This window comes from Lagopus muta, chromosome 5 (assembly GCF_023343835.1).
Source record: "Lagopus muta isolate bLagMut1 chromosome 5, bLagMut1 primary, whole genome shotgun sequence".
NCBI classification, from domain to species: domain Eukaryota; kingdom Metazoa; phylum Chordata; class Aves; order Galliformes; family Phasianidae; genus Lagopus; species Lagopus muta.
Window position 1 is genome coordinate 22986744 of NC_064437.1, and position 17475 is coordinate 23004218.

Consider the following 17475-nt stretch of genomic DNA (forward strand, 5'->3'; position numbering starts at 1 on the left):
AAACTTAACGCTGTCAGTAAATGATTCAGTGACTAAGGAAATGGTGCTAGATGCAACAGAATAATTAAGAAATAGAGGCTCAAAAATAAGAAACAGGATCAGTTTCTAATCCTTTGTAGGGAACATTTACTCCATATACCTTTAGGCATCTAATTCAAGGGTTTGGATTCCTTTTCCACACAAGAGAGGTGAGCTCTCATTACAGCTCCTGGGTTTCTGTAAATATCTGCTTTTTGTGGAAAAAAGCCTTTCGTTTTCTAAGTGTTGAAGGTCACTCTTAACTAGAACAGCTACAAGGAAAGAACAGCATTACATCTCCAAGTTTCCCATGCTGCAATGGATCTCTGCATCATTAAAAAGGAAAAGAGAAAAGTCCTGCACCTCAGGCAGAAGATGATAAAGAATCAGATAAAGGAATTATCTTCAGCTTGCCAAGCAGTCTCCCTTTGTAATCACTGAAAGCTTTGACCTAATCCTCCAATTCCCCCATTAGCTTAAATTAAAAAAGAGGCAGGGGGAAATATTATTCCCCTATTTTACGATGTTTGTGAGGTAGTATTTACAGCCCATGGAAGTGCTTCAAGATTCCGAGATAAATCAATGCGTTCTATGTGCAATATTTTACATCTACAGATATAGTTAGAATTTACATTGTACATCAGTACATTTTAGAGACTGGAGACCCTAAGTGTTTTGAGCACTTCATTCTCCCCTTGCTGTTCCCCTGCTGATATCGTTTGGATTAAAGCAAAAGAGAAAAGCTGCCAAACATTGCAAGCCTTAGCTTTCATGATTTGCAGATGTTCTAATCCCCACAAGCACCAGCTCAACAAGCTGACTGTCATCGTACAGAAGCAAGTAACAAGTACATAAGATGCCCATAAGACTTGTAAAACCAGAATATGACTCTCACAAAGGCTTAAGGAGTTTGGCTACAGAAGTCAGAAGAAGAATGCACAGAAGAATGACTGAGACTGGAAGAATGCTCTGCAAATCCTACCATCACACTGGCAAGATGAAAAGAACAAGAATATGGAATCTCCCTGTACATTCACATTCTGCTACTGCTTTATTTAACACCACTCCCACAGACACAGCCCTAGAGATGCCTCAGAAAGCCACGCACAAGCACTGGGTTCAGTCACATCAACTACAGATCTCTGCCCAATACTGGGGCTCTTCTTGGGAGGAGCACAGAAACTGATGTCCAACACCCAGGATGTTGCCTGAGGACTGGAGAACCTCACATCCATCACATGAACGACTCTGCACAAAGCATGCAGTCTCTCCATGCTTCAGTTCCTCATATCACAAATTTGTAGTACACTCCTACGTTAAAAAATATCAACTACAAAGCTTCACTTAGTTCCCTTATCTTTCATTGTCGAATATACATATAGGATGACAAATCACTCTTGAAGGCTGCTTCCATTATTTTTCTTGCTATTTTTCTTCCCTTTGCTCTAGATTTTTCTATTAACATTGCAGGAACAAATGAAAGTCCGACCATTTGGAAGTAAGCCAGAGACAAATGATATCCTTCTGGGCCTCTACTTGCAAACAATTTTATTCCAGTTATTGCTGGAAAAGGTTTCACTCAATCAGCTGATGTGTTTCTGCACAGGTCTTGTGACACGGCTACATCCAGTAATTTATTATGGAGGTGACAAGCAGATCGTTATGGTTCAAGCCTTGAAACAGGAATGGGCTCAGTAACATGATAAGGACAAATCAATAATGTTGATATCTAGATCCTTACACTGTGTACTGCTTTTAAAAACCAAGAATATAATCTTCTTCTAGGGCAAAAGGCAATGCAGATGCAATATATTCGTCATGTGCCAGATTTTGCAATGAAACTTGAGTAGAAATAATGTAAAATTTTAGAAATACTTAAATTGCTGCCACATTTGCAGGTATTAATAGGGAAAAAAAAATCAAGCAGAAGCTTTCAGGTGGGATCGTCATGGACACAACTGATACTCTTCCTGATACATACATAAGGATAATGAAGGAGAAGCTAAATTTGTAATCCATTTTGTCAGTTAACATGTAAGTTTAGGAACAACACTGATAAAAGTCATCTGTGACTGGAAATAAACACCAGAGACAGGCTTGTCCTGAAGCAGAGAGGTAAGTTGCTGATTTAATTGCATTTTCTAGATAGCAACAGGAATTATCTTGCTGAGATTAAGGGCTAAGGGACAAGATATCACTCCAGACAGTCATTATCAAATAAGCACTGTAACCTTTCAGAAACAAAGCCCTGCTACACATACTATAATCGAACATCAACACAAGACTACCAACCTCTCATCTGCAACAACCTTTTGCATTTGCAGTCCAAATTACACTGGCTTTTGCTTTCCAAGCTTAGCCCATTTTGAGTTCACATCTAATTTGATGTCCAGTGTCCCAGCACAGCAACACCCTCCAGAAAAAGGCAATACTGTTGAAAAATGGCATGACAAGAACTCTGTCTGCCTTCACTATGAACACAACACCTATACTTTGGTAAATTCACACGGGAGATATTAACAATAACTAAGGAAAACAGATGCATTAGGATTATGCAATTAATTACTATTGTTATTTGTTATTGTTGTTTGTGCATAACAGTATGGGCCTGCTAGCAAGTCCCCAACAGCACAGTCAATATAGAAGTCAGAAGACAAGCAACGGTTGCTTCAGGAAGCACATGATACGAGCAAAAGGAGCAACGTGACAGCAGAGCAACGTAACCAGGAAAGCCCTGCAGGGAAAGCCCTCAGCTACCCATGGAGGAAACACTCTGTGCTCCTGAAGCAGGAGGTCGGCTCGTGGGAGCAGCTCAGCCCTTTGCACGCTCAGAGCAGCAGCAGAGGCACGCTGGGAGCAGCACTGCTTTATTCTCGCCAGCTTTGAAATACTACAGCTATCATCTTCTCTTCCACAGGGCTCCGAGTTGTTTATTAGCATCTGGGTGTTTAGCATTAACTCAGCTAAAATAAAAAGAAACTCAAGCCTATTTAAGTGTCAGCAGAAGGCTCGTTACATTGGTAACCTAATTTAGTAATTCTCTGACATTGTTCGACTGTGGCTCTCATTATATAATTAAAGCTAATATATAACACTGACAGGCCATGGAAACTACGACCCAGACACAATGAAATAAAATAGAACAAAACAACAAAGATACTTACTAGTTGGGTATATACACTTGTTTTAGCTTGCTTTCTGCTTCTGCTGCTTTCAATCGTTTCTTTGAAAAGAAAAAAAACATCAGAAAGAAGGTTAGGGAAACAAAAAGAAAAGAAGGGCTATTTTACCTGGAGTCATACAATGCACCTGTAAAAACACAAGCACTTATTAACAAACAAGTAAGCGTTCCTTTCACTGAGCAGCTACTACAAAGTCCTTTTCAAAGAGGAAAACATACATTGAAACAACTGTGGGCATTAATTGCCTGTGCACGCAGCATTTTGAGAAAATAAAAATAAAAAAAGAAGGACCTCAAATGACTAAGGACAATTTTTCCTTTCCTATTCACTCCAATACAAACTCCTACACTGTTCCTTCCACATTGCTTTCTCTTCCCCTGCAGAGATAGATGTGACATGTCAGCCCTCCTTGGTAATACACACCAACTGGATGGGAGCAGGCCTAGCAAAATATCTACTCCATCATATTTCCTCAACAGCTGAAAGAACTTGAGTTTGAAGGAAAGACTCTGTTGATGGTCCTCTTATTTATTTTTCTTATTTTAACTGATTGAAAACTTACTCACAGCTGAGATTTTCTTTTAAAGGCTACCAGCTTAACTAAGAACTGACACAGAACTAAGAAAACTGCTGGGTAATGATGGTATGTAATCACTTCACACTAAATATCAGCCATGGGCAACCCATCTGCTTCAATTCCTAAAGGCAAAAAGCTTTCTGTAAAAAGGTACTACATGACTGACTCCCTTGTAGACAAAAAGGAAACAAACTCCAGGCACGAACGTTTGCAGTCAGGTAGCAGAGAACATCAAAGGGGTTAAAGAAAAGAGTTTTAACTACACCAAACAAGTGGCTCCTGGTCAAAACCATATTTCCCAAAAGATGCTAAGGAGCATAACAAAGATACATTCAAGGAAAAACACACACAAAACAAATAGCCTTTCAGAGCATGGGGAAGCACACTAAGAAGTTTATCCGTCCTTTTTTTGGTTAAAAAAAAAAAAAAAAAAAGAACAACAGCCATTCCATCCATGATTCTGGAGGAGGTGGATTACAGGATCCTTTCAATGGGAAGTGGATGATAAACGCTTTCAAAATGGCACTGCTCCTTGCTTTGAACAAAGCATACGGCACAAGAAACAACAAGGCACAGGAAGACAATAAGCAGGAGCTTTGTTAACTGGCCAGGAACTCCTTTCAAAACTCAAACCTTCACATTCATTAAATAGTAAAATGCTCTCCTTACATAAACCAAATAAACTTGGGGTGAAAGATGCGCTGTCCTTGGAGGTGTTCAAGGCCAGGTTGGATGGGGCCCTGGGCAGCCAGGTCCAGTATTCAATGTGGAAGTTGGTAGCCCTGCACGGGGCAGAGGGGTTGGAGCTTGATGATCCTTGAGGTCCCTTCCAAGTCATTCTATCATTCCATGAAAGGAACCTCTGGAGGCTTCTACCCCAATCCCCTCCTGAAGGCCCATTCTATTCAACACCCAAGCCAGTAACAGCAGTCTGCATAAAGCCCTGAGAATGCTTTCCAGACAAACCAGCAGGGCACTGTTTGCTTGGAGCTTCACTCATATTCTAGACAAACAGATTAATTCAATTTGTTTACTATTTTTTTAAATGAACAGCCTCAAGGCACAGTCTCGGAAAATAATAACTGTAAAGCAGACGTCAGCATCTGCATAGAAATAAGAAGCACAAGAAAATGTAATAGAACTGAAAAGAAAAAAAAAAAAAGTGGCACATGGGAATATATAAATTCTTTTTATAGGGACATGATGGTCACGTGTAAAAACAATTAAGTAAAAGCTTCCAGTAAGCACAAAGCTTGCTTTGATCAGAGGGGCAGCCTGAAGCATGTTCTCCATTTGACAGCCTGACAGTCCCTCACCAGATCTCTCTGGGCCCTGAAAGAATTCCCTTTTCCAGCAAATAAAAGTCAACCCATCTTAAAAACCAGAGAACGAAGATGTCAAGGCAGCCTAACATCAAATGTTGATAAACACTTCCATTACTGCTTGATGAACTTTGTACAAGAATCACATTTCCTTGAGGGCAAAGCAGGAAATTCAGGGAACTTTCACTGGTACAGAACTCGTTTGTTCTGATTTCTAAATTTCCACTAGATTTCTACTGGAAATTGAAGGGGAGGGAACGGGAAACTGCAGTATTCTTGGTTAAAGCTCCCAAGGGCACTAGCTAGAGTCATTATGTTGTGACAGTTTTGGAAATCTATGAATGGAAAAGCCTCGTGCAAGCACAAAGCATTACCAACAGCAGAATTATTTTGCTATTTGCAATCTAAAATCATTTGCCTTGGAGACATGGTTAATTTAGCCTGTTAAGCAACATTTTAGGGAAGGGATGATGAATGGTAACACCGGATTTGATATGTGAATGATGACCACGGTGCAAGCTCTGAGCTACCAGCAGGTCACCTGGGCCCAGCAATACCCTCAGCTGCCTTGAGATCAAGGCCAAACATTTCATATAGCACATGCCTTTATTACAGTCTAGCGTACCAGGACATCCGAAGGCTTCCAGAAGCCCTACAATGAGCTGGATATGGAGAGGTTGGTTCTGCATGGTTTGTAGCTGTGGATGACCAATAGTGCAGACTTCAGGAGCCTCTGATACTTTCTGACAGCAGAAAGTACAAGAATGCTCTCCCCATAGAGAAGTGCTCTGCTGGGTTCCTTTGCCTGTTAGGAATGGATTTGTGCCTTAACGTTCCCCTTCCAAAAGAATCCTGTTTGTAACTTCTTCCAGAGGCTTGACACAAACGAGATCTTGTATCTCTAACTTGCATATGCATGTCCATCTATCTTAAGCACATCCTCGTCACATTTTCCCTACTAAAGGGAAATATTACATACTTTTTTCTTTTTAATCTCCCCTAGGACTAAGGAATTAAAAGTACATTAAAATACCGTATATGATTCAGTGCAAATGCCTGTCCTTTTTACAGCCCAGAGTTAATATCTTTCATTCTATCCCCTAAGCTTGAAAAGTCTTAAAATGTGATGCATTACAGCAAACAAATGTTTGTGAACCATTTTCTAAAGAGTGAGTGTTCATAAAGAGAAAGTAACAGAAAAAATCCAGGACTGCAGAGGATATTTCAAGGTCCACAGTGCAAGAGTTGGGTTAGCAGGCAGTATGGGGGCATCTCAAATATTGAGCCCCTTTTAGTTCACCCTGGGGAAGAATATTCTCTAGCCTGTGCCTTCTGGATGCAGGAGAATCCAAGTTTTGCATCTTTCCCCTCAATACCCTGAGCACACCAGTGCTGCTGGGAGGCACGGGGAGGTAATTAGGACATGATGCATTTGGCAGAAGCGCTTCCAGCTGCCAGGGCTCCTCCAGCACTGATGTACAATACCTCCAGCCTCTGTTAATTGCTTGCCAAAACTACTCCAGTTCCAGGATACTGCAGGATTAATAGGAGGTGTCTGGGGACAGCATGTCCTACGTATGTGGAAAAGCATTTCTCTGATGATATTTCTACTTTGCTAGTACACAGTACTTCATGAGTGCCAGTACATTAGGATGTCACTCAGAGCTCTCACCTAGGTACAAAGGTTAGTCTTCCCCAGTAAAGATGTTATGTATCTGCATCAGGACCTACCAGAGCTCCCCCTGCCTCACGTTGTCAAATTTACTGGCACTTTCATATTCTCCATCTCCTCCTTTACATTTTTGCTTTTCCAGCTCCACATACCTTGAAACCAGTCTTCTTCTCCTACTTAATCTCTGCAGCACTTTAATAGTGCTTCTACACAATAAAAAGAGTAGAGAGCAGGAATTTGTAATGTTTGAGCTCCTTCTTGAAGTTTCATGTTCCTCAAGCACAAATGAAAACGCAGTAAGACTTAAGTCTTTCACTCTCAGAAAGCTGGATACTGTTACACTTGGAAGTTTACAGGACTTCCCTTCATGATACACAAAACAGCATTAAAAGATCTTCAAACAAACAAACAAACAACCAAGAACATCATCCTGGAACACACAACTACTTAAGAACTTGACTTGCACTTTGAATGGTAACACAGTCATGCCCAAACACCACACGACTCTTAAAGAGCTTTCAGACTGCTCTTGAAAGTAGTCCACAGGAAAGTGGATGTCAGTTCAAACCTTTTTAAACCAATAAATGGATATATATCTTGCTGCTTCTGAATCAATTTATGTGAAATCTGACTCAAAAAACAAAAAACAAAACCAACAAAAAACCCATTCACAGGAGTCATGGGACACTGCATTTCTTCAGGCCATCTCCAAAAAGGTTCCTCCGGCAGAACAATGTGCAGAATTTTGGCAGCCCATTGACACTCCTTCTAGCAGATCTGCTCTTGGAGAGCTGGATCTCCACTTCAAGTGACTGAACTTTAATTATGCCAATACCTACCAAAAGCAAAAGCGTAGATCAAGACAAATATAAATCAGTGTGTGAGAAACCCAGGAAATCCATGCTCTGAAGCAAGTCCTTTTGTGTCCTTTTCAATCGCATCAGCCTATTCTCAAGGCAAGGAAGTGCTTTTAAGCCTTCCCATCCTAGGTGTACCAAGCAGCCCTCTCCTTCCCCTCCACACAAGCACAAACATTTCTGCATGCCAGCACTTCAATCAGTAGCATCTTGTGTTACTTATTTCCCGAATATTCTGACTATAGGAGCTCTAGTTTCAAGCTTGCACAGGGCTCCGTGCTTTACTTATTGTTCAGTCCTGAGAAAAGTTTTTCTGCTCAAGTCCACTCAAAATTCAGCTTCCTTCATGGCACAGATAAGATTTTTCTTCAGGGACATGACAGAGTTCTCTCTTGATCCAAGAAATTCTCAAAGGAAATACAGAAGAAAGCAAACACTTCTCAGTAACTGGTTTTCAAAGCAGGCAGTCTACATGTGACAAAGGCTTCCCAACAAAGTTGTGCAACTCTCAAAAACAGACAGCTTAAAGTAATGCTTCTAAGAATGGAAGAATCTACAAGAATGGAATCTACAAGAATGAGCAAGTTAGCAGCTGTGAGTGGGGAAATAACACACAGACTTGAAAGATAAATTAATCACCTCCTTAAAAAGAGGCCAAGTGGAAGTGAAACAACTCAGAATACACAATGGCCATACCCTTATGTAGCACATTTTCGGTATCTCAGGTACAGAAGTGCTATAAAGCCCAGCACCATTCTGTGCTGTTAGACTAAGGAAAGAACTGACACAGACAAAACACTGGGGGAAAAAAAAATGATGTTGAGAGTTGTGCACCGTGAAAGAATTTGAACATATCAAATGCAGTGCACCATTATTCCAAAGAAAACTTCCTATGCTTTATTTGTGGTAATACACAGACAGCTCTCCCAGGCTTTTTATAAATGTTTACTGTATTATTTGCTTGTACAGTCTGGGAATTTGAGCCGAGGTCTTCAGCTCAGATCAAACATAATGGACGTGGTATCTCGTGGCTCTGCAGTTTCTACCTGCTCACCTTATACTCACGTTGTCTCCTAAGTGCACAGCCTCTAATTGGAAGTTTTCCCCAAATCCCACGCCCTGTACTTTGCTGGGCAGCACACGTGAGGTACAACAGCACAACCACGATAGAAAACTCACTGCAGAAGAATGCAGCAAAACAATACAAGAAACTGCGGTGCTTCTTTAATTACTATTTTATTGCTACAAGAACAAATAATCAAACTCCTTCATGCAAGTATCCCCTCTGCAATTTTGTCTTTGTAATAGGAAAGCTCAAGAAATTGGAACTAGCAGAAGAATGCAACTACTACTTTGGCACATTTTTTCAGCACTGCACAAGCTTCCTTGATGGTCTCACTTTCCTATTGTGCTTTCCTTAATAGGAAAGAAAAGTTTCAATCAAGGAATGAATTCAGAAAAATATCAGAATGAGGATGCAAGCATTAACTCTGTTTAATATATTAAACAAAAAAAAAACCCTGCAATACAGAACTTATTCAAAGAGGGTTTTGATTTGCCTGAGGAACCCTCCATAACTTGAAATGTTCCAATCACAAAGAGAATGGCAAAAAAAAAAAACTGCACTGCAGATCTTGACAGCCAAATCTAACACGTCCCAAATGCTGGTCAATGTCCCAAGCATCCAGCCTTTATCCTAGGCTGAACGTGTAACAAAGCAAGTTAAGGTGGGATGATTCTGTGACTACACTTTTTCTAATGCTTTAAATAGGTGCTTAAACAATACACTGATAATTACCATTAACAATTCATTATGCATTTCTCCCTTTTAATTAGTTTTCCTATTAAATATTCTAAGTGCTTTGCAGCCATTGTTACTCTACAACTTCTCACATACTTCTTGCATCATGCTTTCATTACATAATGCACCAAGCAGCCTTTGTATTTAAACAAGGAGGAGAAAAAAATGACTGTAAACAGCAACCCAAGTTGATTCTCAAGTATTAGGAGTCTGGGAATTTGAGCCACCAAAGCTTTCCAAACACCCTGCACTACTTATGTGAAGGAGATCCTGTGCAGCTGCAGTCAAAGTCACGGGCAGGCAGTGGAGGGGAATAATGACAGTTGTGGTACATGAACAACTGCCTCCATAAAAACCCTAAATTGAAGTTACTGCTGACCTTGAACTTGGTTACACAGGCAGAGATTAACTGCATATACTTCCTCAAGCTATTTCATTCCAAAACAGATGTAAACATGTGGCTTTGACATTTTTAAATGTTCGCTGCTACTTTAATTGGCTTGGAACTTTCACATGTCTACAGGATGGCTGATGAGTGATAAAGGATTAGCACTTTGGTGATTACAGAATCCACCTATTGGAAAGCCTGAACTCCACAAAGAAGAGTAAAGTGGCAATGTTTGGCTCCAGTGGCAAGTAAAGCAGCTTCTCTTGTAATGAAAGAGGTGATTCTGACTTTCTTACCTGCTGAACGTATCTGTCTGTAGTTTTCCACATATAGTAATACTCTATTATGCTTGTTAAGGATTTCCATGGGAGCTAGGGACAGAAAGGAAAAGCAACAGTCATTGCTGGATGCAGCCTCACCAAAATTCACAGAATTCCTCTGGCAGACAGTTTGTAACAGAGTTTGCTATTACTAACACTGCTAGCAAAAAAGATAAGAGATTCAGACGTTAACTAAAGACATCAGAGGCACCCACTTTAAACAGGACCTTTCAAAAAATAGTGCTTTCAGTATAGAAGCAGATTACAGGTAAATCTTCATGCTGCACTGGCTTCATAGCAAACCATTCAGAGTCAACATGGAAGACAGCCCACGGGCTGAGACAGTTTTGCTGCTTTGAGCAGCAAAGACTCAAGCTTAGGAATCATGATGACAGTCTTACAGCTCTGTTTTGCAAAACTTCTATGGAGTGGGTCCTTAAAAAAAAAGTAAAATGATAACTACTAACAGAAACATGCCATGCCAGCTCTGTTCTCTGCGTGAAAAGCAAGAGGCTTTCAGCAGGACTATAGAGTGTTGTGCGGCTTCCAAGTCCCCTCATCTAAAAGATTAGAGCACAGGACAAGCAACACTGACACTACTTGTTTTGTTCTGAGGAGTCGAACAGTGATACACTGCAACTTGGCTCTCCTACAGTGCTCCATTCAATCTGCTGGCTGAATACCTATGGAGGAGATCTGGCCAAACTACAGGACGCTTCCCACGGATGCCCAAGATTCCTTTTTCCAACTTTCAGAGGATCCTTTATTGAGATAATATAAAAGTGACTACGTTTCCATGTTCCAGGCTCAGTACTCTTTCAAACAAGTTACTCTACAGCAGCAAGGCTTTCCTGTATCCACTCTGTTGTAGTCAAGCAGACTATTTTAAATTAACATCTCTGGAGGAAAAATCAATCATCAGTGATTTGAAATTCTGACTGTACAGCAGGCTGTCTTCAGCATGAGGTCTGTCTTCCCCTGGTTTACTGCAAGACATGCACCAGTTCAAAGCCCTCTTCTTCAAGATGAAGAAAAACAACTCAGTGCAGACAAGCAATAAATCAGCCCTGTTCTCCAATCAGAATCAGCCTCATCATGCAGGCCCCCACTTCATATACTTACAAAATCTTGCTGAATGTCAGTGAAATCTTTTCCGTATTTTTCTAGTGCTTCCTCAAAGAGGTTTGCCTCTGAAGCAGACCACTCCTCCATCTCATCTCTGCACAGGACTGGCCCACCTTGTGGCACAAGCGCAGAGATCGCCTTGGAAATGTCATAGACATTTTTGTGCAAAGTGTCCATAGCATGAAACTACACAGTTGTAAAAGAGAGAAATAAATGTTAGAACAAGCATCCAGCAGGAAAAACACTTAGCAATTTAACAGCAGTAACAGAAACCATGCAGTGGTATCTGTGGATACAGTGTACTACATCTGCACCAAGCCAGTAAATACTTGCTCCAACCCCAGATTCAAGATAATTTTCAGTGTACAAGTCTTATGTTCACTAAAAAATAGTAGGATTTGTAGAACGTGAGCATCTGCATATGAGTAATTCCTACTTTATCTAATCCCCAGCACCACCACTGCAGCACTACTGTTAAGAAAATGCAGGGGATAGAGCCCCACTCACCAGATGAAGATAGAGGACTGGGGGTATATTTTCTAATTAACTTAGCCATGCACTTCTTTTGTCAAATAATCCTCACAAATTGCATATAAAAACAAATATTTAAGCACACACACATTTGCCCCAAATGTCACAAACTCCAAAAAGGATTTAAGTCGCATATAATAGTTGAGTAGGAAGAATTATCCTGAGTGAGCAATTATTCATGAGAAAGCTGAGCTACAACTGATGGTGACTTGTTATTTATAAGAGGGGAGAACACACTGAGAGCGAGGAATTGGTATTTTAAATGAAAGCTTGGCTTTATTTCTGTTGTTTTAATCAGGATGCTATTTGTCTTCCATTTATCAGAGCTTTGAGCACATGCCTCATCAACCTACAGTGTTTTATCCTCGAGTTTGTTCTACAAATGATTTCATATTATACCAGTTATGAGGTGAGATTTTGATAACAGCACTCTGGAGCCTTTGTAAGTGTTATTCACACTTCCTCTCAACTCTTTCTAGCATAGAAATTTCAGTTTTCCCACTCCTCTCTATTAAGTATCCTTTACAATTACAAAATATTCACAGAATCACCACTCCTTTGGAGCTTTAAAGCGAAGCTCAAAGAAAACTCCATCAACTGAAACTTCTTATCTGATCACAAACTCTTCCCCTCTACACAATTTTGCCCAAGGATGGCAGTGGCAGCTGGGGAAGCGTTAAGTGGTATTTTGGCATTTCAACATTGCAGACAAGCACGTGGATTCTTTTTAAGACCATTATTCACTAAGCCTATGTAAGAGATGGGCTGTGAAGCATGGTCAAAACATTCAAGAAATAAAAGATCTGAGCTACCCAAGATGGATCGTAAGGAGGCACAAAGCCAGAAAAATTTCCTTCAATGTAAATAAAGGGCTCCTTTACAAAGACAGGATCTGGTTCACAGCAGGCCACAATTACAGTCCATCTGGCCCTTTCCTTTTGCCAACTGTTATATTGAGAAGGTGAATTATCTTACATCTCTCAATAACTGAAGGCCCACTTATAAACCTTACCAGTGTGATGTCCCTAGAGGCTGCTGCAGCACTCATGTGCAAACTTGGCTGTCTGACAGAACTACTGCAGTCTAGTGCTCGGGCAAACGTACCAACGGACCTGAAAGAAACAACAACGGCACATTAACTCTGTGTGCAAAGCAAGCGTAAATATCAACACCCAACCAACATTTTTTGAGATCAGCAGACTGCACTTCTCAGTAACAAGATTACATGTCTTGGCACTACTTCTGAGCCAGGAACCATTCTCTTCAGATGTGGTTTGTTATTACGAATGCTTGACTGTGCTCACTTTTATATGACCAAACAGGCTTAGGCAGGAAAACAGTGGAGGACTCCAAGATCCCAAATGGGCAGTTTTGAACCATCTCATCCTTCGTCTCTCAACACAAATTTTTGAATTAAGGTTTAAAAGAGAGTGATCACAAGTGACCTTTATGAACGGCAGCCTGAGCGGCACTGCGTTGTCGAAAGGTACGTCGATAGATGCCAAGATATGACAGGAAAAAAAGAATGCAGCAACAATCATTTTCCAAAGCTGCAGAAAAAGTATGACATAGTCTAACATTGTAAACATGTATTTACTGTGTGTACTGTAACATTTATATATAAAAAGAGTATTCAAAGTATAAGTAGACTGTGTAAAAGGACAGCAGTTCTCAAATACCGCCCAATGACAGCCACTCCTGTTGACAAGGCCACAATTCCCAGGCTCCTCTTTTTACCCCTAAAGAAACGAGCTAGAGAACTCTACAAAAGGAATACTGGTTCCAGTAATTCCCACTCCCCTGGCTGCTTGTTGCAGCACACAGTTGGGAACACTCCTGCACAGTGAACTGGAGCTGAACTCTGAGAAATTACAACAACAACAAAAAAATCAATTCCCCCCCAGCACCCCCTCACTCTGTTCACTTCCCCAGACTAGTTGACTAGCTGAGTGCATAGAAGAAAAAAAGGTAAATACTTAGGCAGTAATCCATCAAATATCTGATTTTGGTCAAAAGCCAAAGCCACCCCCGCAAGGCTTTGGTGCATTCAGACTTCACCCTCTCCCGAGCCTCCTACTCACTCATGCTTGTCCCTGCTTCACAACTCCCCTGCTTGCAGAACTGATAGTTTTTGGTGGTGGTGTTTTTTTTTTTTTTTGTGGTACCTAATTAGAAACTGGATCACTTTGCTGATTCTGGGTAGAAGCAATCGTTATACTGATCTTTTTGGGAACTTTTTCCAGCAGGCAGCCTCACGTGGCTCTATCAGCAAACCAAGCAGGCAGCAGAAAATGGCCACAACTGCTAGAAGCAGCTTCATAACCAAGAAGCCTACACAAGGTGGAAACTGCCATCACAGAACAGCTCTGTGGTCACTCTGAACCAGCCCACACACAAAACCCCCATCAATGAGGCACTTCCAACCTCTAGTTTCCTACTGAGTGTTCCTGACACCAAGACCACAGCAGTGTGTGGCTGAGTGGCATTGTGTCAACGTTGCTGGAAGTCAGCCCATCAAACAAACTCTTTGTTGAAGGGTCCCATAAGCAGCAGGAATCCTTTGCTGGAGATATTCCAGCTTCCTCCTCCTCTTCTTCTGCATCACTGGTAGAAATTATCTTCTCCCTGCTTTCAACCATTTCCCTACGTGCATCTGTTTAAGTACAAGGTGTGCTTCAAAAGTAATGTCTCCTATTATGTTGACCACAGTGCCAGAGGCCAACAGAAGGAACACCATATGCAAGTTTATCAGGATCTACTGAACCAAAATGAAGCTGAAGGTGACAATTTCCTGGACAGCATAATGATCAGCAATGAGATGAGGTGTCACCTCTATAAGCTGGAGTCAGAACAGCAGCCTGTGGAATGGCAACATGTCAATCTCCCACTGAAGAAAAAGTTGAAGACAGCTCTCAGCAGGGGAAGTGCTCTGCCTTGTAGGACAAGAGAGAGGTGATCCTTCTGGATTTCTGGGAACCCAGACAAACCATCAGCTCTGATTGCCATGTCACAATGCTGACTAAGCTGAAGGCTCAAGCTACCAGAGTCAGGACAGAAAAGAAGACAGCCTTAAGCCAGACCCCATATCAGTTTGAAGATTGTGGAGCACACTGCCAGTCTTGGCTGGACTGTCCTACCACACCCACCATATAGTCCAGATTTGGCACCTTCTGACTTGCATGTGTTTGGGCTGATGAAAGATGGACCACACAGGCAATTTTTTCCTAGCAACAATGCCATCGTAGCACTTGTGAAACAGTGGGTCACCACTGTGCTACAGCGTTCTATGAGCGTGACACGAGGCTCTTGTTCATTGCTGGAAAAAAAAATGCATAGCCAATGGTGGTGACTATGTTGCAAAATAGCATTTTGCAGCTGAGAATTTGCTCTATCAAACAGTGTTATTCTGCTCTTTGTATTTGTTGTAGTTTCCACAGAAATAAAGAGGAGGCACTACTTATGGAGCAACCTACACAGAATTCATCCACTGCACATAAATCACTTAATCCAGCAGGATTTGACTCCACTGTTGGCACAAGTCCAGGGAAACAGCCACATTTTGTGTAAGTAGCACAGTGGAACTTGAGGAGACTAAATTTTATGGTGATTCCTTAGTGCAGTCATAACACTACAGATTTTATGAACCATAAAAAAAAAAACAAACAACAACTAAGTCTAGACAACAGAAAACAATAGTTAACCAGTGACAAAAATGTACTAATGGATCTGAACTGTCAGATTTTCATCAATCTGGACAGTGGTTGACGTTTCTCCATTTTAACCAAGCTGGTTTTATACTTGGCTTCCTGCTACTGGGCTCTCACACAAGGCCCATCCCACTCATGAAGAAGTTCTCAAGTGTTCTTAAAAATTTTGTCTCAATTGCATAAAAATGGCAAACTTTTATCTTCAAAGTGCAAAGAAAAATGATTTTTGTTGCACGTTTCTGAACATACAAACTTCTCATCTTCCATATTTAAAACTCTACGTTTTAACTCAATTTTCTTAAATTCTGCCTTTTTCTTTCCTCCTCCTGTTTTCTTAAGTCTATATCATTCAATGTGTTGAAAGCATTTACTGTTGTTTCATAAATGCATTCTTTTTGCATCATTCAACAGCTCCAATCAGAATGAGAGTCCATTCCAGCCAAATTCTTCCATGTTATGTCCTCAGGAGACACCCCATTAACTCACCCACTACAGACACAGCAATACCACACCCACGGTAATTCAAGAGGAAAGTTCAGCAGCATGATAACTCAAGATGCGCGTGGGGAGGGAGAAGGGGGGAAAACACACCACCTTCCTCCCTATATCTAATAGTAACTTGATCCACTGACTATGGATGGTCTAACTATCCATCTGCTACTCGCACTTCCATGCTTCCATAGTCTTATAAACTTAACTAGAAGACAGAGCTTGGAGAGCATTACCTTTTTCTTTAACTGTAAATATTAAATTTTAATATAAGCTTCTGTTCATATAAATGAACAGAACACTGAAAAGGGTCACAAATATTTCATAAAACTAACACTGACGGACAGATTGCCTTGAGTTTAAAAAGAAGCATAAAACTCACCATTCCCCATCTGTACTCATTTGCAGGGATTGACTTTATTCATTCTACCTGTTTCCTAGTGCCTAGACTCCAACATCTTAGCTTTAACTATTACAACTTAACTATTATCGCATGTTGAAACGTGGCTGGATTTGAAAAAGGGACAAAATGGACTCTGTAATGAACTGTGAGGAATTTAGCTCACTGCGTGCTCGAAGTGCTGGCCAAAGAACTTGAAAAAACTCACCAGTTACAGGATAGTTCTCACATAAAATAGAAGAAAATGATTAACTTTTTGAAAGTGAAAGTTGTAAATCCAAGTAGTTGTTCATGAAGTCATGCAATTCCCAGGAAGGCACATTAACACATCCATCATTTCAAAACGAAACACGTGAATCAAGCAACCAAGCCAGCATTCATACCAGTACAGCAAAAAGAACACACACAAAAACACCAAGTGCTTAGAAAAGATGAGTTATTCAAATGCTCTTCAAAGAAGTGGTAAATTGCTCTTACCGTGCTACCACCAAGAACTGGTCTATCTGCTTGTCTACTAGCGGGTTAAAGGCTTCCCAAACTTTTGTTTCAAGTTTTGACTGATCTCTTCCATCATCCTCACCTGGTTGAAAAACAAGTTAGAAAAGCTCAACATGACTGTTTTGAAATAAAATGACTTTCCCAATTTTGTATCTCACAATAATTTAACCACCAAATCAACTCAGATACTCTGCCTGACAGTGAAAGTTTCATTCACCCATTTGGCTGTGACAACTTCAGCTTGACAGATGCAGCAACCCAACTCATCCAAATTAGGCCACCGGATGCTGAAGAACTGATATCTAATGGCACAAGTAATGGGAAACAGAGTATGTCCTCCCCCAAACTAGCCTCCTCGCTTCGGCCTCCTCCCCAGATTCTCTCTCTTTCTCCTCTACCTCACAGCAGTTCCAGGAAAGCAGGCACACTCCCAGCTGCTCTGAGCAGGCAAAGGGTAGCTGTTCCTGTATGCACCAGTTGCTTTCTAAGGGGCAAATCATAGCATCAGATTCTCTTAATTCTATTCTCCCAACCATATACAAACCAAAATATCTTCAAAAAAAATACAGGAGCTACTGAGCCTCTTTT

At 40.9% G+C, this 17475-nt stretch overlaps 1 protein-coding gene across 4 annotated transcripts in view; it reads right to left on the reverse strand.

The window, feature by feature from the left end:
• Positions 1-17475, reverse strand: part of MTA1 (metastasis associated 1) — a 70422-nt gene that overhangs the window by 25841 nt on the left and 27106 nt on the right. For all 4 annotated transcript variants that reach the window (XM_048944911.1, XM_048944910.1, XM_048944909.1 and 1 more), the window contains exons 7-11: positions 16867-16969; positions 12806-12905; positions 11260-11448; positions 10114-10188; positions 3183-3241 (exon numbers count right to left, since the gene is read on the reverse strand). In XM_048944911.1, the coding sequence (XP_048800868.1) occupies positions 3183-3241; positions 10114-10188; positions 11260-11448; positions 12806-12905; positions 16867-16969 (526 nt within the window). The remainder of the gene's footprint in view (positions 1-3182; positions 3242-10113; positions 10189-11259; positions 11449-12805; positions 12906-16866; positions 16970-17475) is intronic.